Genomic DNA, 25,946 nt, shown 5'->3' on the forward strand with positions numbered 1-25,946 from the left:
GTAGTCATTTTTGTCATTTACATGACAAGAAAAAATGCCAGGGTGATTTTTACACATGTGCATACCTATTTACACACCTCCCAGATCAGGAGTGGTGATCTGAGCTCACTAGATATGCTCAATTAGATAATAATCAATTCAGGTCATCAAATTGATCACCCAAATAAATTTAGTTAATTGATGACCTGAATTAAGGCAAATATATACAATGAAATATGTGCAGCTGTTAGAAAGAGCTAGATCCCAGTATACTAAAATGGAAAGAAAGCCCTTTGAAACTTAAGAAAACTGTGTTTCCATTATGTGAGCAGAAATCTTGTGTACACAGAAAAATGGTCTTTCTTCCCTCCCCTCCCCTCCCCTCCGCTCCCCTCCCCTTCCCCTTCCCTCCCCTCCCCCTCCCCTTCCCCTTTCCTCCCCTCCCCTCCCCTTCCCCTTCCCTCCCCTCCCCTCCCCTTCCCCTTCCCTCCCCTCCTCTTCCCCTTCCCCTTCCCCTTCCCTCCCCTCCCCTCCCCTTCCCCTTCCCCTTCCCCTTCCACGGAGTCTTACTCTGTTGCCCAGGCTGGAGTGTGGTGGCATGATCTTGGCTCACTGCAACTTCTGCCTCCCAGGTTCAACCTATTTTCCTGACCCAGCCTCCTGAGTAGCTGGGACTACAGGCATGCACCACCATGCCCAGCTAAGTTCTTTGTATTTTTAGTAGAGACAGGGGTTTCACCATGTTGGCCAGGCTGGTCTTGGACTCCTGACCTCAGGTGATCTGCCCACCTCAGCCTCCCAAAATGCTGGGATTACAGGCATGAGCCAACGTGCCCAGCCAGAAAAATGGTCTTTCTATTGGAAATATAATTCCAGGGAATAAAGAATAGAACCCAACTTAACACACACAAGCGCTAAAGGATTTTTTTTTTTTTTTGCCTCCCGATATCCTAGGGGCAGGCTCTGTGGAGGCTCCAGGATGAGAGGCTGAAATTGGCAGAGCAGGCTGGGTTCTGGATTCCGACACTCCTGGGCAGTAGTGTCTCAATGAGACATTATGTTCATTCTTTGGGGCTCCTGTTCTTGGCACTATATCTAGCACACAGTAGTTGCCTCATAAATGCCCATTCAATAAGAGCAGAACTAAACAGAACTGGTTAGAAATTTTTCCTAGGCAGCAAGGAACCACCACGTGGCAAATATGGGGTTTCTGGAGCAGTTTTAATGCAAGCCAGTGCCTGTAATGTACATAGTGACACCTACTGCCAATGACACGTGCTGGAGCCCTACCACTGTTGATTTCCTATATTCACTTACCCTTGTCTTTATCTAAGTGGAGGTTGGTGGAAACTTCAGGATACATCTTTGTGCAGCAGACAGCATTTGTAAGTAAATCTGTGTAGGCTGAGGGGCACGTTGATAAAAATATATGAGAGTAAACATATACAGAGGCTGTTTTAAGAACTTCTGAGGTCCTAGATGCTCTGATTTCTGGAAGCTCCATCCCACGTCGTAGCAAATATATTAAAACACTCTCATGTTCTCTAAATACTCTTAAATAATGTGAGTGTTAAAACAATAGTTTTATTTGAAATTATTTGATGATGCGGAACTCACTTGATAATGACTATGACTTCCCCACAATCATGGCATTAGGGAATTCATACCAAGTGATATCTAAGTTATAGTTTCAAAACATAATGAAACATTTATCCATCAATACATTACAATTATGAAGTTAACATGTTTTGGGGACCTTCATTTAAGCATTTATTAATTTGCAGTATACTTTTTGTATTGTGCAGCCAATAAAATCTTCACTCTCAAACATTTTCATAGGTCCCTGAAAAGCTCAATGCAAAAAACAGCCCCCATGTGTGATTCTCTACTGGGCAATAAAAGCTAGTCGCGACCCTCATTTTCCCCCCATTCCAGGGCTTCCCCAGGATGGAACGTGGAAACGCTTCTTTTTCCGTTTCCAGGGATTTCTTTCTTTTTGCAGTGTTGTTCCCCCTCTCCCCCACTTCATTTTTACAATAAATGTCAGTGCACACGCAGGAGCGGGTGGTCCCACAGGGGACATCTTAACGCCCACCCAGCAGTGGCTGGTCCCACAGGGGACCTCTTCTTATCGCTGACGCTTTCTGGAGAAAAGGATTTATGATGAAAATTTCCCCAAGGGGACCTTTTAGCGGCTAGCATGTTGGATGCTCCTGTTTCAGTCGCGGTCTCAGCGGGCAGTGGCCTCCTTTGGAGCTGGGATTCTCCTGCCCCTCCCGGGCAGCGCAGGCCACCAGGGACCCGGGACGGTCTGTAAATGACTTTCGCGTCCCCGTCCCCGTGGAATAACGCGCGGCGGGCGTCACTGCCCAATATCCAGCGCTCGTGGAGGCGGAGACTGGCGGGGCAACTAGTTTCTGGTTGTGGATTCTGATTAATGGGCTGCAGGCGCACGGTCTGAACCGTGCGGCTCGTTGCTAGAGGCTCGCTCGGGATCCGCCGCACTCCCGGGGTTGTCCGCCCGAGCCGGCCTGGAAGGCAGGGGACGCCTGCAGGTCGCTCCGCGGGGCCTCCGGAATTCCTGGGAAAGCCCCCCTGCAGCACCGCCCCTGGACCCCAGGTGTGAGGAGCGGGGCTCGGCCAGCGGCTCCAGCAGAGGCCCGGACCCCCTGCCGCGGCCGCCGGGGGCGGGAAAGTGATTTCTCGGAAAGCAGAGCACTTCAAAGAAGGCGGGCCGCGCGAGCCAAGCTGACGCCATTGGTCGGTGTGGCCGTCGCTCTGCGCACAGCCCGTCGCGCCACTGCCCTTTTTAAGGCCGCGCGCCCGCTGGCGCATCGCCTGGAGCGCGGCAGCAAGCGTGGGAACGCGGGCGGCGAGACGGCAGCAGGGCGGCGGCAGGTAGGCACACTGGGCGGTTAGGGCGCCCGTGTCCCGCACGGTCCGGTCCCGCGGGGTCCCCGACGCCAGGCGGGGCGTGGGGGTGGAACTACCTACCGTAATGTCCCCGGGCGCAGCTCAGTGGCCGCCCCTGTCCCTCTCTGCTTTTTGCTTATTTTCCAGTCACCGAAGTACAATCTGAATGCCCAAGTCGTTGATTATGGTTTGCCTGTTTCCAAAGATTGGTAGATAGATGGCTTTTTAAAAATCTCGTTTTTCTTTAAACCTGGTTTACATGGAAAACGTTAGGAGAGCTCATATAATGAAGGGCAATAGCAACCCCCTATCTTGAAACGCGCTCTATCATCCCACTGAAATTCTACCGCGTGGAATAATGCTTGGAGGGTCAGAATTGTGGAACTGCCCAATAACCAGTCGTTTTTGAGGGTTAGTTTGTGAAGGAGGGGACAGACTGCTTCTAAAATTCTGTTTAATGACAGTCAAGATTTCTGAGTGTGGCTTGAGGGCCTTTGCTTCCATCACAGCCCAGTCGTCCTTGGCAAGAGAGTCTGTATATGGGCCACAGCTCACAAAAACATTGTTTGAAAAAATTTATTTAAAGAACATTGTTTGTAAAATGAGTCCCAATACACAGGACAGACTTTCCTGAGGTGAGATGTGTTACTTACCCAGAGCTGCGAAAGGCTTTATGGATGGAAACTAGAGACTGAATTTTCCAGAATTTTAAGAAGTCTCCCCAACCAATGGCCCCCCTACTTTCTTTTTTAAACCAAAGGTAAGAACTAGTAGTTAAAATGACAGTTCAAAGCTTGTCCTTTTGGGTTACGGCATCTTCCTCTATGAAAAGATTTGGGAGTGATTCAGTCACTTGACGAAGGCTGGTGCCAGAGAGAGAAATGGCTTTGGTGCTTTCTGGTCTAGTGATGAGGGTATGCTACGCCAGAGCGAGTGCCCTGGGCCCTCCGAGGCAGGGGGAAAGGGTGGGGTCTGCTGCTGCCAGCTCAGGTGTGTCCTGTAATCTGGATTAGGTGGGCCCAGGGCAGCCTCTTATCACGTCCGTCCTGGAAAGCCTGACTGCTGGATACAGTTCTAGGGCTGCAGATAGGGCTTGGCCAATAGATTACCTCAAAATCAAGAAGAGGAAGTTATAAACATGTGATTAGACTTATTAATTTTTCCTGGCTGGGCATTTGGTGGCGTTCATTTGTTAATGTTTAATAAATCCTTATGGATCATAACTGTAATAGAGTCTCAGGCTTTTGATGTTACTTAGAATCTTGGAGGAGACCACGAAGGACACTCAGACGGGGCTGCATGTGTGCAGAGATCTTGTAAAGTAACCGTGGCGTTTCTCTGCACCATGTGTAAAATAAGCTGCTGCTGGCGTTGGGACGCCGGCATGGGTTCCACCACGGTCCGCTGGCTGCCTCGGTATTTGCTGTGCCTCTCTGGGCCTCAGTTTTTCCTCTCTTAAATAAAGAGGGGGCTGGATTAGATGATTTCTAAAGTATTTTCCAGCTTTCAGATGCTATGACTTACTCTTCTCTTTTTCCTTTTAAAATTTCTTTTTCCTGTAAATCACCAGGACAGTTGTCCTGAACAGTTTAGATGTTATGAATCCGTTAGGAATCCTGATAAGAAAGTGTTGACCCTCTTTCTAGAAAAATGCCTGTACTGACAAAATTTTGCTTTTGGTTGCAGGAGGCTCAGGAACCGTGGATTCTAGTTTAAGAAACTTGTAGCAAGGAAATCAGGGGAAATATCTCATTTAGTTGAAATTCTCAGACGCCAACCCCTGTGTTGTGTTCTGGCCACCTCTATGCAGTTCATTCCTCAATCTAGGAGAAATCTTTCTACCTTGCCCCAGGAAAGAGCTGCTAACTTGTTTTCGGAGCCGGGGGAGGGGGGTCTTTGGTAGTGGTCTTCCACTTCTCTTCTCAGGTACCCTCTCCCAAGTCTGTCCCTTCTTTATGATAAACACAGTGGTCTGCTTTAGAATTCTGGATCTCTTGAGATACAGCCTCTCAACTTACAGGTGAGGAAGCCTCAGGGAGAGGTTCAAGTGACGTCACAAGGTCTTGTTAGAGAAAAGCCTATGCCAGAGTTCAGAGTTTTCAAACCAAGGTCTAATTTGGGTGGGCGCAGTGGCTCACACCTGTAATCACAGCACTTTAGGAGGCTGATGTGGGAGGATCACTTGAGGCCAAGAGTTCAAGACCAGACTGGGCAACATTGTGAGACCCTGTCTCTAAAATATATTATCTGGGTGTGGTGGCACATGTCTGTAGTTCCAGCTACTCAAGAGGCTGAGGCAGGAGGATCGCTTAATCCCAGGAGTTCCAGGCTGCCTCGAGCTATGATGGCACCACTGCACTCCTGCCTGGGCGACAGAGCAAGACCCTGTCTCTAAAGAAAAAAAAAATTGAACTCACCCCCTTTTAAATCCATAAACGCACAACTGAGGTTGTTGGATGGAGAATTTAGGAAATCCCATCTCCTCCTCCCTGGGACCTGGCCCTGTTTCCCATCTCACGGCCACCTGCAGGGTGGCTGGAGTTTCCAGAATGCGTACTTCTTGTGAAGGATCTGATTGATATTTTGCTTTCTGGACCAGCGTGGCGCTACCGTATTTTGGGATGTTATGTCTTGTTACTGCTGATCGTTTCAAACTCGTTTGCCCAAAGAGGTCACATTTTAATCAGAAGAATAAAAATGCTATTTTTTGTTTGGGTGGGCGTCTATCCAGCAGTCTCGGGGATTTCCAGCAGTGTTCTTGGAAATGCTGGCGCTAAGTCGGTAGGTCATGCTAGTTCTCTCTCTCTTTCTCTGTGCTGTTGGGGAAGCTGTCTGCTTGGGTAAGAATGTTCTTCCAAAGGACGTCTTTGGGTGCCTTGGGATGGTTAGGTCCCTAGAGTGGGACATCTTCTGGAAGAGGAGCCCAGTGAACTTTGCCCTGTTCGGTAGCTGCAGTTTATTCCCTCACTCTTGTTCCTATCTTTCAGTTGGTCATAGGAGTTGCCCAGGAAGGAAGTTTGGATGATAATAATGACATCTGGCATGTAAGGTCCAGGCCCTGCCTCAGTTGCTTTCTGTGTACCATCTGAATTCTCTCTACACCCAGTATCGGTAGTTTTTCGTTAGTTTCATCTGGGACTGGGTAGCTGATGTCCTGAGTTTAAACGCTGATCCAGGGTCTCCCAGGTGAGCAGTGGCGTGACTTGAATGAGATCGCGGTTCTGTCTCATTCTCAAACTCCTGCTCTTACCACTGTGAAGGAACAGCTGTTTAGATGGGCTAGCCTGAGGGCCTCCTCTCTCTCAGACAGCACAGACGCTGTATTCTCTTAGGGAATATGGGGCCAGCTGGGCATCCCGTAACCCAGTTGGTTCTTAGGATAGTGGGCTGTTCAGTGAAGGAACCTGGTGCTGTAAAAGTGATTCCCCCTCTCCTTCCAGTCTTGCGCTGAAACTGGAGCTGTTCACTGTGGCTGTATCTGCCTGAAAGGAAAGGGCCGGTGAAAGCTGGAAGGAGCACAGCCAGCATGGTGGGAGGGGCCCGCAGGGGGCTGCTGGTGGCTGCAGGTGGCTGCAGGTTTCCCACGGAGCTTTCAGTTTGCATTCAGGGCTGTGAGGTCATGGAGGCCAGCGTTGCCTTCTCATGGCAGGTGTCCCGGAGTCCCTGAATCTGTGGGTTTCCCCCAAGCCAGCACCTTTGCTGCAAACCTCTGAGTTTCCTGTTAGCAGTTTTTGGGTTGCTGTGATGAATGAGACAATATCCGTAACATCACAGCGTGTATTTCTGTCTTCCCAAGGATGTGTGACCGGAATGGTGGTCGGCGGCTTCGGCAGTGGCTGATCGAGCAGATTGACAGTAGCATGTATCCAGGACTGATTTGGGAGAATGACGAGAAGAGCATGTTCCGGATCCCTTGGAAGCACGCTGGCAAGCAAGATTATAATCAGGAAGTGGACGCCTCCATTTTTAAGGTAAAGACCCCAGCTCCCTTCCCCACTGTGGCCACAGTGTCTCCTTTCCCTCATGGACTGGTGGAGATGTTGAGTGACATCTTTCTCATTTACTTAAAAATGAATGCAGTTTTTTAAAAGCAAACATTGCTTCAGGAGTGCTGAATGTGTCTCAAAAATGTACGTGAGCTGATTTCACATATCTTAAATTACGGAGTCACTTTCGTGGTCGCTTGTATTCTGATGAGGAGATCGAAGGCTCTTTTCTTCCCTTTTCTGCTGCTTCCTTTTCCTGATGAGCCAAGTGGGAGAAAAGACTTCTTTGAGACCTTCACGCTAAGACCTTTCCCCACGGGCTTCCGTTAGAGGCGATGCATATACCAGGGAAGGTTTCAGTCCTTGTTCTTTCAAAGCTGATACTTCTGCCTGGCATTGTAGGGCCAGCTCAGGAGGGTGAGATGCCATCTGTCATTCCTTTGGGGGCTGGATCGTGTGGGGAGTTGTGAACCTGCAGCAGATGTCTAAAAATAGTCTCACCTCCCTTGAGGGTAATCGGTTCCCCATGCGTGGAGAGACGTGACGGAGGGTTTGTTCTGTGCCAGGCCTGGCCCACGGCTTGTTTTCTGCTCACACGATCCTGTGTGGTAGATGCTGTTCCCACCCTCATTCTATAGAGGCACTGAGAGGAGAAGTGACTTGTTGACATCTCACAGCTCTTGTATGACAGAGCCAGCATTCAGATGCAAGATGGCCCAACTGTGAACCCTTGGTCCTAACTCCAGAATGGCTGATCAACAGAGAGTTCTTGCCATTACACCTAGATTCAGACAGACGAACCAGGAATTAGGGCAGCCCAGCTCTGCAGACCAGCTGGGCTGTCGAGTCCCTTGTGGGTCATCAGAATCCTGTGTGGGCATCTCTAAGGCTCCAGATGTCCAGGTTTCACCTCTGGGAGATTCAGAGCCCTAGGTCAAGGTCAGCCTAGACTTCCACGTTTGCAAATATGGACACTACACGTAGTCTGAGTCCTACCTAGCCCAGGTTATAAGCCATTGCCATGTGTGCCTATTCTCTTGCATTTGGGGGCCAGGGGTGGGGAGGGGAGAGTGAGTGTGGGAGAGGGGCGAAGGGGGCTGAGTTGTTGGGGGCCAGAATCAGATCTGAGACCACAAACAAGCTGTGGAGGGGGTCAAGGCTGTAGGACCCCATGACAGTGCTGGACTCCCAGCCACAGATGACTGTCCCCTGACACCAGAGAACAAAAATGACAAAAGATCACACCTTAACCCCAGAGTGGACCATAAATAGGTCAAAGGTAGCTTAAGATGCATTTTGGTCCTGCACGTGTTTGTCTGACCGATGTTTGCAGTGGGGCTGTGCATTTCAGTAATTCTGTTAAATCTGCAATTTGAGGTTGCTGATCTTCTTGAGAATCTGATGCCCATTACTGACCACTCCAAGGAATATGGGGACAAGGGAATGCTTTGCACTCACCTTTGAGGGATCCCTTGGTGCCCCACACCTTCCAGATTCTTTCTGATCAAGGACCCCAGGTCAGGGAGCCTCAGCACCAAGACGTTTTGTGATGCCACTGCCTGCTTCCTCACCCTTAGTGCCATTGTGGATTTCTCTCGTGTTTGATTGCAGATTTTTTTTTTTTTTTTTTTTTTGCCTTTGGCATCATGGTGAACTTCTCTTGGGAAGGACTGCAAATTTAAACAGCGCCAGAGTCCTATCCAGTCGGTTGGGAACTCTGCATTATAGATAACCCCAAAAGCTGGAATTTCTCTGGCTCACCACTGTTGATGTCTGGGTCTGGGCAATTCTTTGTTGTAAGGGTTCCCTATGTCTTGTGGGATGTTTAGTGGCATCCCTGGCCTCTACCCACCAGTTGCCAGTAGCATCCTTTCCCCTACTGTCACAATCAAAAATGTCTTGGACATTGCCAAATGTCTCCTGGTGGGGCAGAGTCTTCCCCTCCCCATTGAGAACCCTGATAAGAGCTGGCCACTGCCAGGATCAACAGACTTAACCAGAGGTGTTGGATGCTGAGGGCACAGTTGCAGGTTGGACATCAGTAAAACATCTTTAAGACATGGCAGAGGGTGCTGGACTAGGCTGTGTAGCCCTGACATGTGGCTTGCTGACAGAGACTAGGCGTCTCCCTTCACCCCATTCCCTACTTCAAGTTGTGCTCGGGGGTAATGAAATAAAGCCCCAGATTTATACATCTTATGCAATGTTCTTCATGGCCGTTTCAACAGTGTTGAGAAAAATGTGCAAGATTCCCAATGTTTCCGTTGGTTACGCAGTCGCCTGATGTGGCAATCTGAAATGAGTCTACAATCTCAGCAGGAATCGGGCCAGGAGGGAGACGCGGGTGCCCACTGGAGCAGGGAGGCCATCGGGAGGGCCACCAGTGCCGGTGGAGACACGGCTCCAGCAAGAGCCCATCAGGTGCTTCCCTGAGCTGTGCTTGTTCCCATCCATCCTCTGAGAGGCCTGTCTCTGTGATGTTGGCCGGATAGATCTTTGGCTGTTGGATGAAGTCAACCTCGGTCAGTTAGAGCCATCTTAGGGATTTTCCGGTTATGTAGACACTTGTTTCTTTCCACTGTTCAAAGAAAACTTTTGAACAATTTAGGAGTTAAGAAAGAAATTTATGAGTTTGGTTTCTTCCATAATAAGTGGATGGTAAAAGAGGCCACTTATACCGGAAAATCCCTCATTGTCTGCAGGCATCGTCCTGAGGCCGGCCTCGGTATAGATCACAGAAGAGAAATTGAAAAAACACTGAGGTCATTTTGTACGGGCCCTGAGTACACTGATGAGGCCCTGATAGCAGCTCATTTAATTTTTAAAAAGTACTTTACCTTCTTGACATGACGACAAGGGGGGAAAATCTAGGTAAGTGAGGGTTATGATTCATGGTCATTCCAGGAATCATAACAGGCCTGAATGAGTTAAAGCTCACTTAGTAGCACAGATATTTCTCATTCAGCAGGCCTTGAAGGGAAAAATAGCATTTAATTAAAAAAATACAACATGAAACAATCATATTAAATTAGGAAGACCTCCTGGTCTGAGTTCAATGCTGTCAGCCTGAGTTGTGTGTCAACAGGAGAAATAAGTTATGGTGGAGGCTGAATGAGCCATAGTGACTGTTGCTGGTGGGGGGGCCTTGAAATCACTCTCATGTCTAGTTTTTGCTCTAGCTCAAGAAGGATCTCGAGAGATCATCAAGCTAAGTTGGCCTTTTAATGCTGGCTAGAGAGGCTGGGAGAGGGCCAGGTGCCTGCCGTGTCACAGAGTTCAGGGCAGGCTGCAAGCCAGGTACCCGATGGTGGCCCTGGGTGCTTCCTGGCCGTGGGCCCTGCTGTGATGGACGATGTGGCCTGGCCTTGCTCGTGGGGTGAGTGTGAGCTTGGCATGAACGAGTGAATATGGCAGTGCCTTGCAGGCATCGCAGTTGTGTATGTGTACCAGCTGATCACAACGTTGCCATGAAATCTGTGCATTTCAAGGCCCATTTGAGATGTGGGTTAACTCAGTGGTTCTCAGGTGGGGGAGGTATCATGATTTACCCTCCAGGGAATACTTGGCCATGTTTGGAGACATTTTTTGGTTGTCACAGCTGGGGGAGGGGTGCTACTGGCATCTGGTGGGTCAAGGCTAGGGATGCCGCTGAATATTCTACAATCCACAGGACCACCCCTCCACAAAGAAGGGTCCCAGCTGACATGTCAGGCTTGCCACGGTGGGGAAACCCTGATTTAAAGTAATAAAAATTTGAAACTACATTTGATTTAGTACATGATTTGCTCTTTTATTTCTTTAAAAATAAACAATAGCAGCAAAACCCAAATTAATGCCTGGTCAGTGATGCAGTTAATGAAAGAGAGCATTAAAAACCGTATACTTTAAGAAATATTTTTAGAGGGGAGTTTTACATCAGTGTCACATAAGGAAACTACCACTTATGCTCACTAATAGGAATGTTCTTCCAGTTTCTTTACCCCAGGTAGAGGTGCAACATTTTGCATCAACAAAGTAGACAGCACTGGCCTTGAACAGTAAGCATTCTTGTCTTTTTTGAGAGGAAAAACAGTCTGGGCTATTTTAAAGGAGCTGTGACTCATGGGGGCATGATGGAGTTTCTGGAAGTGTGGTCTCTTGGGTAGCTAAATCCAAATCCCTGGGATACTGGCTAAAGACAGCTACCTGGACCGGGTGTGGTGGACGCCTGTAATCCCAGCACTTTGGGAGGCCGAGGCGGGTGGATCACGAGGTCAAGAGATCAAGACCATCCTGGCCAACATGGTGAAACCTCGTCTGTACTAAAAATACAAACGTTAGTTGGGTATGGTGGTGCACACCTGTAGTCCCAGCTACTTGGGAGGCTGAGGTAGGAGGATTCGCTTGAACCTGGTAGGTGGAGGTTGCAGTGAGCCAGATTGCACCACTGCATTCCAGACTGGTGACAGAGTGAGACTCCATCTCAAAAAAAATAAAAAAAAATAAAAATAAAAATAAAAATAAAAATAAAAAATAAAGACAGCCACCTAGACCCAACCTCCCTTCCCCAGTAAGAATCTTGAGGGGCAAGGCCCAGGAATCTGCATTTTCATAAGCTTCCCAGGGGCAAGGGGTTGGTATATGCATTAAGCCTGAGAACACTTGCTGTGGTGGAGAAACTGTTGGGTTGGAAGTGGGTACAGCTGGCATTTAATCCCAGACTGGGTGGCCTTGGGAAAGTTGTCTCTTGGAATGGAAGTACCTAGAGATCTCCTATCATTCTAGGCTGGAGGACACTGTCTGATTTTTCCTGAAACCGAAGATAATTCTTATCTGACTGTGGTTACCTCCTAGTTGGTGTGTCTGTATTCCAATTTTGCAACCTCAAAATCTGTCCATTCACCTGTCTTATTTTTTTAAAATCTGTACTGCCCCATTCTACATTATGACTTTAAGATTTCAGCTTTGAATTTCTGGTCCTAGTTCAGATCCTAAGGTTTGGAGAAGTCAGAAAACAGATCTATTAAAAAACACACACACACAATAAAGGGAAAATATTTCATTACGTTTTAAACCGCACCTGGGGGGAAAAGTCTAGAATAAATGCAAAAATGCAAAACAAAATTTCTATTAAAAGTAACAGGGCGATGGATGACCATTTTGACTTTTTGCAAATGTTCCCTTTTCATGCTAAATTTTAGGGGTTGATCTTTAAAAGCAACAACTTGTTCTTTGTTTTGAACGCTCTGGTGAAACCATATGCAACTTCCTCTTTGTGCTGTGTAAACCTCAGGTGTCTCCAGCTTTTCAGCCAGGCAAGGGCTTGGCTAAAAGGTGCACTCCAGGGTTGGAGGAGCTGTCGGCCTGGGTTCGACTTCTGACTCTGCTGTGTGAACCCGGGGGACCCTTTCCCTGGCTTGGGTCTTTTCACATCTGGCCCCCAGATGTGAAAAGACTCAAGACATCTGATTGGAGTCTCTTTGGGTCCTGAAATGGAATGAGAGTTGATGGCCAACAAAGACTTATGGGAAGGGAAGGATGTGTGGGGTCCTGGTCATGGTGACCGATATTTGTGATCGGAGTCGGCCATGACTTTAATGTGCTTCTGTTTCTTTCTTCAGGCCTGGGCAGTTTTTAAAGGGAAGTTTAAAGAAGGGGACAAAGCTGAACCAGCCACTTGGAAGACGAGGTTACGCTGTGCTTTGAATAAGAGCCCAGATTTTGAGGAAGTGACGGACCGGTCCCAACTGGACATTTCCGAGCCATACAAAGTTTACCGAATTGTTCCTGAGGAAGAGCAAAAATGTAACTATCCTTTATGGGCATGAAACCTTCTGGAAGCTGCCCTGGCCTGTAGCCTTCACCACAGAACTTGGGTCTGGGGTAGACACAGGGTCTGGGGCACATAGTTCCAGTCAAACTAAGTAGTTCTCTCCTTTGCATAAGCAGAGATTGAGATCTCTTTCCAGTGACCTCAGAGGGAAGGGCGGAGGAGATTCGGTGCAGCCCAGCCTGTGCCCCACTTGCTGCCTGACCACAGACATGTGTAGGGCCTCCCTGGACAGGAATAAGCATCCTCCAGCAGTTGCTGATGAGGAATCCTTTTATTTTCTAGCAACTTGCAGAGGAGGCTGGGGGAAAATATGGTGGCCACAGGAGGGCTGGATCATGAGGGTTGGGAGTAAAGCTCTCGGATGAAGTTGTCAAAGATGGCACCGTGAGCTTCATTGTTGGAGATGGGATATGCCTCAATGTGTTAGTAGATCCTGATCGTTATTTGGGAACTCTGGGATGTGATCATTCCTGAGGTTTCTCCTAGCTTTGAAATCCCAAGAAAGCATTTGTGACAGATTAAAGCAGGACAGCAAAAACATGCCGCACCCTGGTCCCACATCACTAAAATAAATCCCGAAGTACTGAGCTGGGATCTGGCCTCAGAATCCTTTTCAAAGCCCTGTGTTGTGCAGCTGCTATGAATTGTAGCTGATTTACGAGATAAAACCTAATTACCAGCACTGGTTTAGAACATGCTTTTAACACATTGATTTTCTTAGCCACTTGATGGGGCTTTTAGAATAATCCACTCTGGCTTTCTCCTTTTAAGCTTCCGAGTAGTCCACGAATGCCTGTAAGAAATAGAAACCCCCAAAACTTCTTGGGGCTGTGCAGAAGTTTGAAGTTTGCACTCTTCCCACTGTGGGAGTGTTGACTTAGAATTTTTTAAAAAGTTAGAATTGTGATTCAAACAAATATATAGCGAATCTGTGTCAGAGAGTTGTTTAATCATCATGAAGGAGGCAGCATGATGGTAAAGATGGTGAACAGAGAATCCGAGGTGCTGGTGAATGTGGCCCATGAACGAGAAAGCTGAGCCAAAGCCAGTGCCCGACCCGGACAGTACAATTGCGGTTTGGGGCGTTTGTAGCCTAATCGTCTGCAGTTAGCACCTAACTCTACTGAGCCTGAACCCTAATCAGTACTAAATAGTAAGGCCAACAAACTGACCTTCCTTTGGAGAATCGGGTGCCCTTTAAGAGGAAACCTCTACATAATAGTCTGGGGTGGCCCTGAAAGGCTAAGCAGTCACCTTTTTGCCTCATTTCCCAGTTCTGGACAATTTATTTTATCACCGAAAAGAAAATTGTGATTTGAAGGAATAGAGAAGTTTCTTTTGGCCCTCACTCCCGCCCGCAAGATCAGTCAGGCTTGAACTGGCAGGTGACCCCAACTTGTTTATAGCATGGGGTGCAGCCAGCATCACCTGCTAGTGATGTTAAAGAAGCAGCAGGAGGTTCTCAGGGGTGAAGCAATGTGGCATTTGCATAATTGCCTACAGGGGCCCACTTTCCTCAAACTTCAGTGGTTTGCAGGCTCCATGGTGAGCGTCCCACCTGCTCCCTACTTCCCCATCAGTAGCTTCTCAGTGAATTCTTCAATCTATGAAAATGGAATCAAAATTCAGCCAGGAGGAAACAGTGGGTAAATTCTGTAGGTCACTGGGAATAATGAATTTTTGTAAGTGTTTGTTGGTTGCGATACGTCTCACACTGATAAACTTCATAAGGTAAGTTGTGGACTGAGGAAGAGGCATGAGAAGGGAAGGAGCAGAGGCTGGCCCAGCGTGCTCCTGTGGACACTGTGCACCTTTAGGCGGTTTGTGATTACAGCTGGTGCCCATTGGGCATCAGTGAGGGTGCTGTGGTGTGTGTGTGCGTGGCTGTGTGCACTGATGCACATGTGTATATTTGGAAAGGCCAAAAAGAGATTTCCTGCCAACTGGCAATGCAAAAAAGACCCTAACCTGCCAACACATTTTGCCAGGAAATCTTTGAGTGTTTTCAAATGCCCTGGCCTATAAATGTAACCTTTTTAAGTTAGCAAATGCTTGCTGTAAAGTATATCTGATACAGATTCATTTTGGATCTCAGAAAATAGAAGAAAGAGACCCAAGTGCTGTCTTTATCCTTTAAAAGTGTTAGCAGAAACAGCCACCACCACCACCACCAACTTCTCTCTTTTGACTTTGCTGATCAGATGACTGAAGCATGGGAAAAAAATTCTGTGCCTTTCCCAAACCAATGAAGACACTCACTAACTTAATGTTTCCTTAAACTCAGCATTTACAGAGTAGATTATGGCTTCAGCAAAGGCTGTGATGCCTCCGTGCCATGTGTCATGGTGTTTGTCTGGTTTTCTGTAGGCAAACTAGGCATGGCAACTGCTGGCTGCGTGAATGAAGTCACAGAGATGGAGTGCGGTCGCTCTGAAATCGACGACCTGATCAAGGAGGTAAGCAGAGGCAGTGTTTCAGGGGTCTGGCCCTGCCAGGAGGAGTCTCATGTCTTCTGGCAGGGAGGGGCACCGTTCTTGCTGTATGAAGGCAGCCAGAGCCTTGGGCTCGCTTAGGATGTGGCATCTCCACCTGTGCTGAGCTGGAACGGAAGGACTGGCTGGGCACCCCCTCCCCAGGCTGGCTTCTGCCGACAGGTCAGCCCCTCACGCCAGATCCCTCCTTCATCCTTAGGGCTGGGCCTGAGCTGCCTGTTATGTGTCAGTGAAGTTCCTTCCAGCTCCAAACTGTTCGAACATTTTGGACAGCTGTCTTTTAAATGGCATCGTGAATTCCCTTGCCTTCCTAGCAGGCTACAGAGAACAAAATGTGAACTTTTCTTGCTGCCTGTTCTTGTGATGATGGCGTGGGTTGTTGTACCAGCTCTCATGGCTATTTGATTGCTTCCTTTTTAAGGTGCAGGTTTTATTCCTTAATGGATTGGAAAACTGGATAACCAAGCATGTTCAAATTGCACATAAACTCCTAATAGGCTACAAGGGATAGCATGATCGGGGCCTCCTTAGGCAAGAACACATGGCTTTTGTATACCCGTTTCAGCTATTGGGGCGCCCTTTTCTTCTGTCTTTGGCCTCTTAACTATGCTTTTTATGGATATTACAAGGTGGACATTTGCATGACTAAACCTCGTGCAGCCTTTGCAAAAGGTGTTGTGAGTACTGTATAAATTCTTCTTCTTAATAACATAGCAATAATGGAATCCTTAAGAGTAGCTTGGCTGTCAGAGAATGAAGATAACAGAATGTAACCTACCCGAATGGCCTTGCTCTTATGCAGAGGCAGCTGCCAAATCTCTGGGTGGTCTTTGGCGGCCGACTGAGTGAATTCTTGGCTTCGTGGCCCTCCACCAATGTCCTGTTTTCTGTAGAAGCCTTTTCTGCTGACTCAGCTGAGAGAGTGAGATAATCGGATTGCCACACCGGGGTCACAAGAAAAGCAATTTCAAAACATTTCATAATTGGATTTATCAGCCTCCTTTAAGGAATGGGCCAGAGATTGAACATCTGCATGAGGCTCGTTGAGTGAGATTCTTGAAAGCATGGCAGCCTTTGGCCAGCATCACCATTCGTTGGTGTCTCAGAGCTTGTCTGCGTGGCCAGGGCTTTGGGGGCAATTGGATAATCTGGAACACTGGGTCTGCAACAGGCAGGTCCTGGAAAGGGCCAAGAAACTCATTAGTGGCCCCCAAAGAGCCTAGTAATTTGGCCACATGGTTTGAATGCTAAGCCTGGTAGATTTAAGGCCTAGGGCCTTTCAGGTTGCAAAGTGAAGCTTGACTTTTGTCTCCTGAGATAAAGGTGACAATACGGTTTTAGTTACACATGAACTGCTCATTTTTACAAACACTGGAGCCCCAGGCGGGAGATCAGTGACTAAGCTGCCCTCCTCTCCTTCCCCTGACTGTGCAGCCTTCTGTGGATGATTACATGGGGATGATCAAAAGGAGCCCTTCTCCGCCGGAGGCCTGTCGGAGTCAGCTCCTTCCAGACTGGTGGGCACAGCAGCCCAGCACAGGTGAGGGTGGGTGGCCCAGAATTGTCACCAGGCATGGCCTGAAGGGTTTATGGCATTCCACCAGCCAGGGACGGAGTGGGGGTGGTTGTTGCTATCACGATCCATGTCTCATTAAAGATAGCTCAGCCCTGAGAGGTGAACAACCATGGCCCTGGTTTCCCACCATGAGGGCAGAGCACAGCTGTGCCTTTGGCCCTGCTCTCCGCTGCTTCTCAGGAGGGCACAAGCTGCTTGTTCCCTAGGTGATGTCCATGCCAGCTCTCTCCACGCTCCTGGGAAAGTCCAGGGAAGAGGGTTTAGCGAACTTGTGTAAGGCCAGAGGGAAGATGCAGCTCTTGGCCACACTGGCGACCCCTCCGTGGGTACTCCCTTACGTTGGCCAGTCTGTTACCACATTAAGGACCCCCTCAGAATCAAAGATAGCCCAGGGCATTTGGAGGAGAGGAGAACTCAGACCAGGAACAGGAAATTTGCTCAGAGCCCTGGATTTGAATCCCACACTGGGAAGTTGCAGACTCGAGCCTCAGTTTATTCATCCCTAAAACGGAGAAACCAGGACTTAACGCCATGGGGTCACGAGGGTTAAGTGAGGCATTCATCCTTTGATTCTCTTTTGAGAGCCACTCAGAACCCCCAGCTGCTTGAAATGCCCCCGCCTCCGCCAGGCCCAGGCTTCTGCAGCCTGTGAATGTGTTTGCTTCCTCCCTCGGCGTCTTCCCCCCAGCCCTACATCCCCTGTGGGAGTCTGGGAGGTGGCAGCTGGCCCCGAAGGCCTTGAAGGTTGCCAGGCCGTGGGTATCGAGTAAGAGGCCCCTGGAATGGCACCTCTGTCTGTGCTGCAGGAACACCTTCCGGAAAGCTAGCTTGCACCCCCAGGCTCTCCCCCAAGAGATAAGCCCTGGGTGGTGGGTATGCAGTCCAGTGGTATTCTGGGGGCAAGTGCTTGAGGTGGGAAGGAAATGTGGCCCCACAGTGTCACATTGACACATGGTCAGAAATCCCACAGCATAGAGGAAGTCCCCCCGATTTGCCACTCTGGTTTTCTGCGTTTGTGAAACAATGGCTGTCTGCTCTGGTGGGGAAAAGCACTGAATTCAGCGGAAGCCTGTGCTCCCTGGAGCCTCTGTCACGCCATATGCAGCCTTTTAAGGGACTTTTGGAGAAGGAGCGATTGGGGTGCCTCCCTGTACACCACACCTGGGTGGCTCTGAGCTTGCTTTTCTGTTTCTCCTGCAGGCGTGCCGCTGGTGACGGGGTACACAGCCTACGACGCGCACCATTCAGGTATGGGGGTGGTCTGGGCTGAGTGGGGCGTGGGCACTGTTTGAAGACAAAGCCCAGATGACCCAAGCAGGGTTGCAGGGTTCCAAGGATGAGCAGGACGTGGTGTGGAAGTCAAGGCCCCAATTTCTCCTCCTCACCATTTGGTCGGGAGCTGGCGAGTGGCCTCTTTTGAACCTTTTCTTGGACTGGACCAGCAAGTAGACAGAGTGCTCTTTGAGGCTGTAACCGTGCAGGAGAGAGAGTGAGGGACAGGCCAGCGTCCGTCCCAGTGCTGCCCCTCTTTTGGGGCCGCAGGGGGAGTGGTGGAGCCTCTCAGAGCCTCGTCTCAGGCTCCCCTGCCCACCACCTCTAGGTGGATGCAGCTGTTCCTATTTCACGGGCTCAGGAACGCTGGTCACGTAGCTTGTGTGCCACAGAGTGGGGGCCTCCCCGCGGCTGTCCCATCCCCACGCCTGCCTGCAGTGGGCAGAGGTGGCCTTTGTGTGTAGTCTCAGTGGCTAAGGACCCTGGCTGCACTTTTGCCAGCTGCCCCTGGAACTGACGCTCAGGCGTGGTGATAGCATCTTCTGAACAAGGAAGCTGGGGCATCTTCCAGCATTGGCTGGTTCTATGGAAGGCGAGCAGCTGGTCTCATCAGATGGGCCACAGAACGTTAGGGCTGGGCCTCTGGGCAGAGGAGGAAATGGGGCAGGGATAGAAGCATGCTGGCTGAGGTCCGCATGGGACAGTTTTGTGGGTAGCAGAGGTTGGTGCTCACCCAGGCAGGAAAACTATCGAGATGACAATGCGCTGTCCATGAAGTTCTTGTCTATTTCCCGGCAGCCCTTTGAGCTGGGGGGTTGGTTTCGCTTCGGCTTCACAGATAGGGAGACTGAGGCTGGGAGGTTCAGGATCTCATCCAGGTCACACAGGCCTCTGGCTGGAGCCTGTTCTTGAGGCCTCCTTGTGCCTGGCAGCCGCCATGCTCACAGGAGCTCAGTTCTGGGAGGCCTGGGTCATGGGGCTAAGCCTCTGGGCTCGCCAGCCACTGGGCCGTGGCCTGGGAGTCTGCTGACCAGTGCTTTCCGGGGGCCGTGGAGTAGCCAGGCACAGAACTGAGCCATCTCGGCGAGATGCAGAGGCACAATTTGGGGAGAGCATGTCCTTGAATTAGTCCAGCAGAGTCACAGCCACTGCCTCATGCACAGAACATCTAAACATCCTTCTAGAAGCTGTGAGCTTTGGTACCTCTGTCGAGCCGCGCCCCCACCTCTATGTAAATCCATGCCTCAGTTTCCTTACCTGGAAAATGGGTATAATAATCAATAATCTACCTTACAGGGTTAAATGTGCTGGTAGGTCCCAAGCCCTGGGCACAGCACCTGGTATGTGCTGTGTAGACCATAGGCTATGGTTTGTAACTTCGGAAGTCTTGTTTGTGTAGATAAGCATTTGTCCTGTTACTCAGTTTCTTTAACTGGTGCTTACCTGTGCCAAGCACAAATATAAGCTCCGATAATCCTCACAGCAGCCCAGTGAGGTGGATGCTGTTTTTATCTCTACTTTGCTGATGAAAAGCTGAGGCACAGTGGGGAAGTGGCTTGCCCCAGGTCATCCAGCTGGGCAGCGGCTGCGCTGGGACTGCACGTCAGGCAGGTGGGCTGCAGGGTCTGTGCTGCAGGCATCTTTGTTGCTGCCTCTGTGATCAGGCCGTTCCACAGCAAGGCTGTTCTTGCGGGTGAGTGGCTCTGTAAGGGCAGGGCTGGGTTGCAGTGGGGCCCTTAGTGTTGCAGAAGGCTCACCTGCCTCACCTTGGCAGCCCTTGCTGAGTCGCTTCTCACCTGTCAGGTGCAAGCCTGACAGCTGGAACCTTCTCTCATCATAAGACGTTCTGTGGTGTGTGGTCACTAAGACACTCCTGCTTAGGCGTCTCTGAAGCACTTAGCTGTTCCGGGTGAAGCTGCCAGTTCACATGACTGAGAGGTGCTGGTACCAAGATAATGCCCCGGAAATGACAGGGCAAAGGGCCAAAGGGGTGACGGAGTTGCCTGAAGCGTTTCATTCATTTGGAACAAAGTTCGAAAGTTGCTTCAGGGTAAAGGAAGGGGAGTGTGTGGAGTCCGCAGGCAGTGCAGAAGTTGCAGACTTGGCGTGGGGGGAAGATGGTGAGTGAGGAAGAGCGAGACCAGCGGGGAAGATGGTGAGCAGGGAAGAGCGAGACCAGTGCTGCCATTTCCTTCTGGGTGACCCTATCTAGGCTTCAATTTCCTCAAGTGTCAGATCAATGAGGTGGAAACAGAGCTCCTGCAGCTCTAGCTTCCTACCCTGCATGATTCTAGAACCTGCGTAACTCCAGCATGGCTGGAAATGGAGCCCGTGAACGGTGGGTTTTCAAATAATAAGGCAGGGAGCAGAGGCCAATGGGAGGGTCCAAGGAGTTCTGAGTGCCCAGCAGTGTCAGTAGGGAATGCAGGTGGCCTCAGGGCCTCCCCAGATGTGGTGCCTTGCACAACTCTAGGGGGCGCCATGGAGTTAGGCACCTCACAACTTGCGTGGCTCCACAAGGCAGCCTTGAACCGGTCTGGGGTACTTAGAAGGAGCTCCAGACTCACTAAGCTCATTGCTAGCGTGTGTAATTCTTTTGGTTTAAGGCGATTAAAATGCAGATACCTCCCTGCATTTACATGTTATCTGCATTCCTACCTTAGTTTAGTGTTTTCCAAACTTTGGTCACTTGAGGTCCAGTGTCACAATTGGTTTTCACAGCCTGGACTGTTATTAACGTCATGTTTTTCCTCAAATCTTAATCTTAAATTAAAATGAAACTTAAGTTTATTTTAAATGAGAACCCACTACCATTGCCTGTAAAGGAAGACCTGTGCCACCTGGTATAAGTAGATAATACTGTCTGGCTAGAATTGATTAAGATTTTATTTGGCTTTCATTGAATTTGTCTTGACCTCTCACAATGCCGTGAATTTGGAGCCCTAAGTTCAGTGCCATTATTCAAAAGGGAGGTTGACAGGTGTTAGGTGTTAGAGAGCTATCAGCACCAAACTGAGGCTTGCTTTTTGAGGTAGTCAGAGGTTGGGAGAATATTGAAGATGGAATAATCTCGTGATTACATGTATCACCCCTCCCCCATTATTCTGTGTGTGCCACATTTCGGGAACCCCTGCTTTAGCTTGAGTGTTTTTCAGACTCTTTCCTGGGAACAGATTTGGATGAAGGGTTTTGCAGAGATTCTTAATCTGAAATCCAGGAAATACGAAGGGCGCTGTGAATTTGTTGAGAGAAAGATTATGTCTTTGTTTTCTTTAACTTCAGGTTTAAATTGAGCATTTCCTTTTGTTATGAATGTAGGCAGCAGACCACCGTGTCCTTAGCAGTGCCCATGAGATGGTGTATTGTCATAAGAAATGAGTTGTCGAAACATCGTTTGCCCTCAGCCTGACTTGTAAATCACAACAGTTACCAGACCTTCTCTAGACGTTGTATTGAAGCAGTCAATGAAGAAGTATAGAGAACGCTGGTGTAGTTAATATTTTCGGTCATTGGTTTCCTTAGTCATTCTGTGTATTTATTCATGCATGTAAGAACATTACTTCTACAAGCAGTACATGGATTTCCCCAGAATATCAAAGTGGTTCAAGACACACAAAGAGTTACCCATGTAGGTGTGAGACAGACTGTGCACTTGGGCAGGAGGGACTCTGTGTGTCTCCCCGCAGCACCCTCATCGTGTCCCTCTCGTCCACAGCATTCTCCCAGATGGTGATCAGCTTCTACTATGGGGGCAAGCTGGTGGGCCAGGCCACCACCACCTGCCCCGAGGGCTGCCGCCTGTCCCTGAGCCAGCCCGGGCTGCCCGGCACCAAGCTGTATGGGCCTGAGGGCCTGGAGCTGGTGCGCTTCCCGCCGGCCGACGCCATCCCCAGCGAGCGACAGAGGCAGGTGACGCGGAAGCTGTTCGGGCACCTGGAGCGCGGGGTGCTGCTGCACAGCAGCCGGCAGGGAGTGTTCGTCAAGCGGCTGTGCCAGGGCCGCGTGTTCTGCAGCGGCAACGCCGTGGTGTGCAAGGGCAGGCCCAACAAGCTGGAGCGTGATGAGGTGGTCCAGGTCTTCGACACCAGCCAGTTCTTCCGAGGTCTGTACCGTCGTCACCTTGCTGCCCCCACATCTTAGAGATCACGCCTCCTATCTATGTTCCATTTGCAGCTCAGGGTGGCCCTGTGGTCTCATGGAGGGACGTGGAGGAGCGAGGGGCGTGGTGTGGCAAGGAGGGGCTCCCTTGAATGGCACTCTGCCCTCTTCCACTGAGCGATCCTGGGGTGCTTCTCTGTGCCTTAACTTCTCCGTGTGTACAATAGGGGTGCAGAATCAGTACCCTCCTCAGGTGATTGTCGGGAGGGTAAAGGAACTTAACCTCATGTACCTTGGAGTATGTTCCGAGGATGGTCCCTGAGCACTGCCTAGAGATGCAGAGTCTGAGGCCCTGCTCCAGCCACAGGATCCGAACCTGCATCTTAGCAAGGTCTCTGGGGATCTCTGTACAGGTTTTGAGACACGCTGACTTTCCGCACACTAAGTGCTCAGGAGGGCAGCTGCACGCACTAAGTGCTGCCCATTAGCTTTTGTTATGCTGTGAGGAGGATGTGTAGGGTCCCAGCCTGGGTGTCTCCTGGAGGGCTAGGATGGCGGCTCCCTTCTCCATGTCCCCATGCTCTCTGCTCCTCTCCCTGTAGCAGCACAGCCCGAGCTAGTGTCAGGTCTCAGCTGCCACCGGCCTGAAAACTCCCTGAGGAGGGGCCTGGAAGGGCGGGTGTGGTGGCGTGTGTGAGCTCAGGTGCATAAGCCCTGAGGAATCCCCCTAGTGAGGAGGGTTGTCACCCCTGAGCAGGCAGCGTGGCAGGGAAGGGCGTCCTGCAATGTACATTCCCGGGCCTGCCTCACATCCTCTGATTCCATGGGTCTGAGGCGGGGCCCGAGATTCTACATTTCTAATGAGCTCCCAGGGAACGCGACTGCTGCTGGTCCACCAGCCCCACTTTGAGACGCTTTCAGTTGGCTGTCAGAGAATTGGGTGAGGGCTACAGCCCTCCCTGGGTGTCCTCAGGTCGGGGTTGCAAATCCAGTTGCCTCCAGGGGCCAGACAGGTAAGAGCAATGCACGAATTGAGAGATAAGAGGGAGCATTGGGCAGCTGTGCCCATGGAGAGGCGTTCAACCCAGGCATTAAAATCCCGGCAACAAGCTGGAATGGCCAAACCAACAGCTCCTTGCTTGGAATTTGGCCCAAGGGCCACCACTTTGAGATCCCATGGTGCCCTGGCCTAAATGCTGCAGCATCTCTGCTAAGCCCCGGGCCTCCTGATCCCCCAGCCCTGCTGCTGCAGGAATTGGAGGTCATCTCGGCCTTGCTTGCAAACACCCTCTGCCTGTGTCCTTCCAGAGCTGCAGCAGTTCTATAACAGCCAGGGCCGGCTTCCTGACGGCAGGGTGGTGCTGTGTTTCGGGGAAGAGTTTCCGGATATGGCCCCCTTGCGCTCCAAACTCATTCTCGTGCAGGTAAGTACGGGCAGCTTTTTCTTTTTTTTTTTTTTTGAGATGGAGTCTTGCTCTGTTGCCCAGGCTGGTGTGCAATGGCGTGACCTTGGCTCACTGCAACCTCCGCCTCCCGGGTTCAAGCGATTCCCCCGCCTCAGCCTCCCGAGTTGCTGGGACTACAGGCCCATGCCACCACGCTCAGCTAATTTTTTGTATTTTTAGTAGAGATGGGGTTTCACCATGTTGGCCAGGATGGTCTTGACCTGGTAATCTGCCCGCCTCGGCCTCCCAAAGTACTGGGATTACAGGCGTGAGCCACCGCGCCCGGCAGTATGGGCAGCTTTGAGCCCTGCATCCAGGTCTCCTGGCCCCCTCATGTGAGGATCAAGTTTTGGGCTGGAGAAGAGGACACAAGGACGAGTTTCCACCTGTGTAGGAGGCAGGCCTGGGCAAGACCTCAATATGGCGGAAGGGATTCTTGCCGTCTCCGAGCCATCTTCTGGTGTCTGGGACGCGCACAATCTGTGTGTGTGTGTTTTCTTTTCTTCTTTTTTGTTTTTTAAATCTAAGCCTCTTCTCCAGAAAGATTCTACCTGTTCAGTTGCCTGAAGGTCTAAGTGACAGATTAGGGCATTGCCAGCCCTTATTTCATGTAGTCAAAGGAATGACTCTCTAATGGTGGGATTCTGGGTGCCGGCTGTCCCAGCTGGGACGGTACCGGGGATTATGGAACAGTCTTGGCGGGAGTACTGCTTGCCCTTTCTTGGCATTCTGGCTCATTCACTTGGGACTCACGTGGCACTGGGGTCATCAGAGGACCTGGCTGGGGTCAAAGACAGTGCCCACCCCCTTTGGAGCCTCCGCCTCTGCCTCTGACTTTCTGCACCTCCCATCTAGATTGAGCAGCTCTATGTCCGGCAACTGGCAGAAGAGGCTGGGAAGAGCTGCAGAGCCGGCTCTGTGATGCAGGCCCCCGAGGAGCCGCCGCCAGACCAGATCTTCCGGATGTTTCCAGATATTTGTGCCTCACACCAGAGACCGTTTTTCAGAGAAAACCAACAGATCACCGTCTAAGTGCGTCGCTTGGGCGCCCCACCCCGGCTGTGTCCTGCATCCATCTCCCTGTTACAGTGGCCCGCATCATGATTAAAGGATGTGGATCCCTCTCTCTGGGGTGGGATGCCTTACTTTGCACTTAATTTAGTAAGGGCATTCTCGGAGGAGTAGATATTTAATACAAAGTGTCGGCATAGCCCTGCTGAGATGTCATTGATGGCCTGGATGCTGTAACCACAACCTGTGGCTAAAAATTTTATTTTCTACACTTTCCCCATCATTATCATTAGTTGCTATGATTCTTTCTGCATTTTCGGTTAACTATCATTTCCAAAGACTTGTCATTCAGTAATGTTAGCAGATAGCTGCTTCGATAAAGGAATTTGGATTTTAAAAATCAACTTGTAAAAACAAGGTTGTTTTTGTCTTTATCTTTTTTTAGACTTACAGATTTATGATTTCATAGGCTTGTTTCTATGTGAAATATCTTTTTACTTTTATGCATTTTAATAAGATTTAAAAATATTTAGATAAAAACCCCCTTTAATGAGTGCAAGAAAAACTCTTGGCTTGTTAGAAGAAACTATATTCTTTCTAGAATTCGGTGCAGGAATATGTGTTGATATCCAGGCAAACGGGTGTGTTTTTATCTTCAGACAATGAACCCTTCTCCTCTCGGGCTTTGTTGCCAGGAAGATTAGAACGAAATTTATTTTTTTCATTTCTGTCATGAAATCATTCCAGATACCTCTTTTCTTCTTTCCAAATGGTTTTCACATGTCTTTAAAATATTTGTACTTTGAATTGTCAGATTTTCCATGTCCTCCTTTCTCCTTTGCACCCAGCCTGAGTCAGCACCATCCCACATTCAGAACCTTCCAGTGAAAGGGCAGGAAGGGGCCTCACCTGTCAGCCTTCATTTTGAGAAGGTGGAAGGTGTTAGGATTTGGGAAACAGCTCATCCAGTCTCCCAGGTCTCATGATGGATTTGTGACCGTGAGAGTTTCCGGTTTAAAATCTGAAAAGCCAGAATACGCCCATTTCCTTTACCCAGCGTCACGCCTGTGGAAGGGACAGTCAGACCCAGAGGTCCTTTAGATTTGGATGAATTCACAGGTGAATAGAGGAGAAGACCAGAGGACATGGCTTTTCCCTTTTGTCCAACAAAGCATTATATTTTTAAGAATGGCAGACCTGTTTGCTGAAGTGTTCATAAGATAACAATAGGCTTGAATCTCCAATTCAAATGAATGTCAAAGCACATATCTTTAATATGCTGAATGAATATTTATTTTTGTATCCATTAAAACAGTATATTGATCTCTTTTATTCTTTATTAAAATGCTCTTTTTTAAAGCT

The 25,946-nt window shown here is 49.6% G+C and overlaps 1 protein-coding gene across 1 annotated transcript; it reads left to right on the top strand.

Moving 5' to 3' along the window:
• The first annotated feature begins 2,458 nt into the window (after positions 1–2,458).
• Positions 2,459–25,946, top strand: IRF8 (interferon regulatory factor 8). The gene is made up of 9 exons (XM_003272507.4): positions 2,459–2,877; positions 6,689–6,863; positions 12,479–12,662; positions 15,058–15,146; positions 16,617–16,722; positions 17,959–18,006; positions 21,746–22,132; positions 23,437–23,552; positions 24,429–25,946. The coding sequence occupies exons 2-9, from the start codon at positions 6,690–6,692 to the stop codon at positions 24,603–24,605; spliced, it is 1,281 nt and encodes a 426-aa protein (XP_003272555.1). The 5' UTR covers positions 2,459–2,877; position 6,689; the 3' UTR covers positions 24,606–25,946.

This window comes from Nomascus leucogenys, chromosome 2 (assembly GCF_006542625.1).
Source record: "Nomascus leucogenys isolate Asia chromosome 2, Asia_NLE_v1, whole genome shotgun sequence".
Lineage (NCBI taxonomy): Eukaryota > Metazoa > Chordata > Mammalia > Primates > Hylobatidae > Nomascus > Nomascus leucogenys.

Bases quoted from the DNA above. Each gene is read 5' to 3' on its own strand.
- IRF8 (XM_003272507.4), top strand. From the start codon at position 6,690: ATGTGTGACCGGAATGGTGGTCGGCGGCTTCGGCAGTGGCTGATCGAG. The intron at 16,723-17,958 runs GTGAGGGTGGGT...TTTCTCCTGCAG, and splicing joins GGCACAGCAGCCCAGCACAG to GCGTGCCGCTGGTGACGGGG. The intron at 23,553-24,428 runs GTAAGTACGGGC...CCTCCCATCTAG, and splicing joins CCAAACTCATTCTCGTGCAG to ATTGAGCAGCTCTATGTCCG.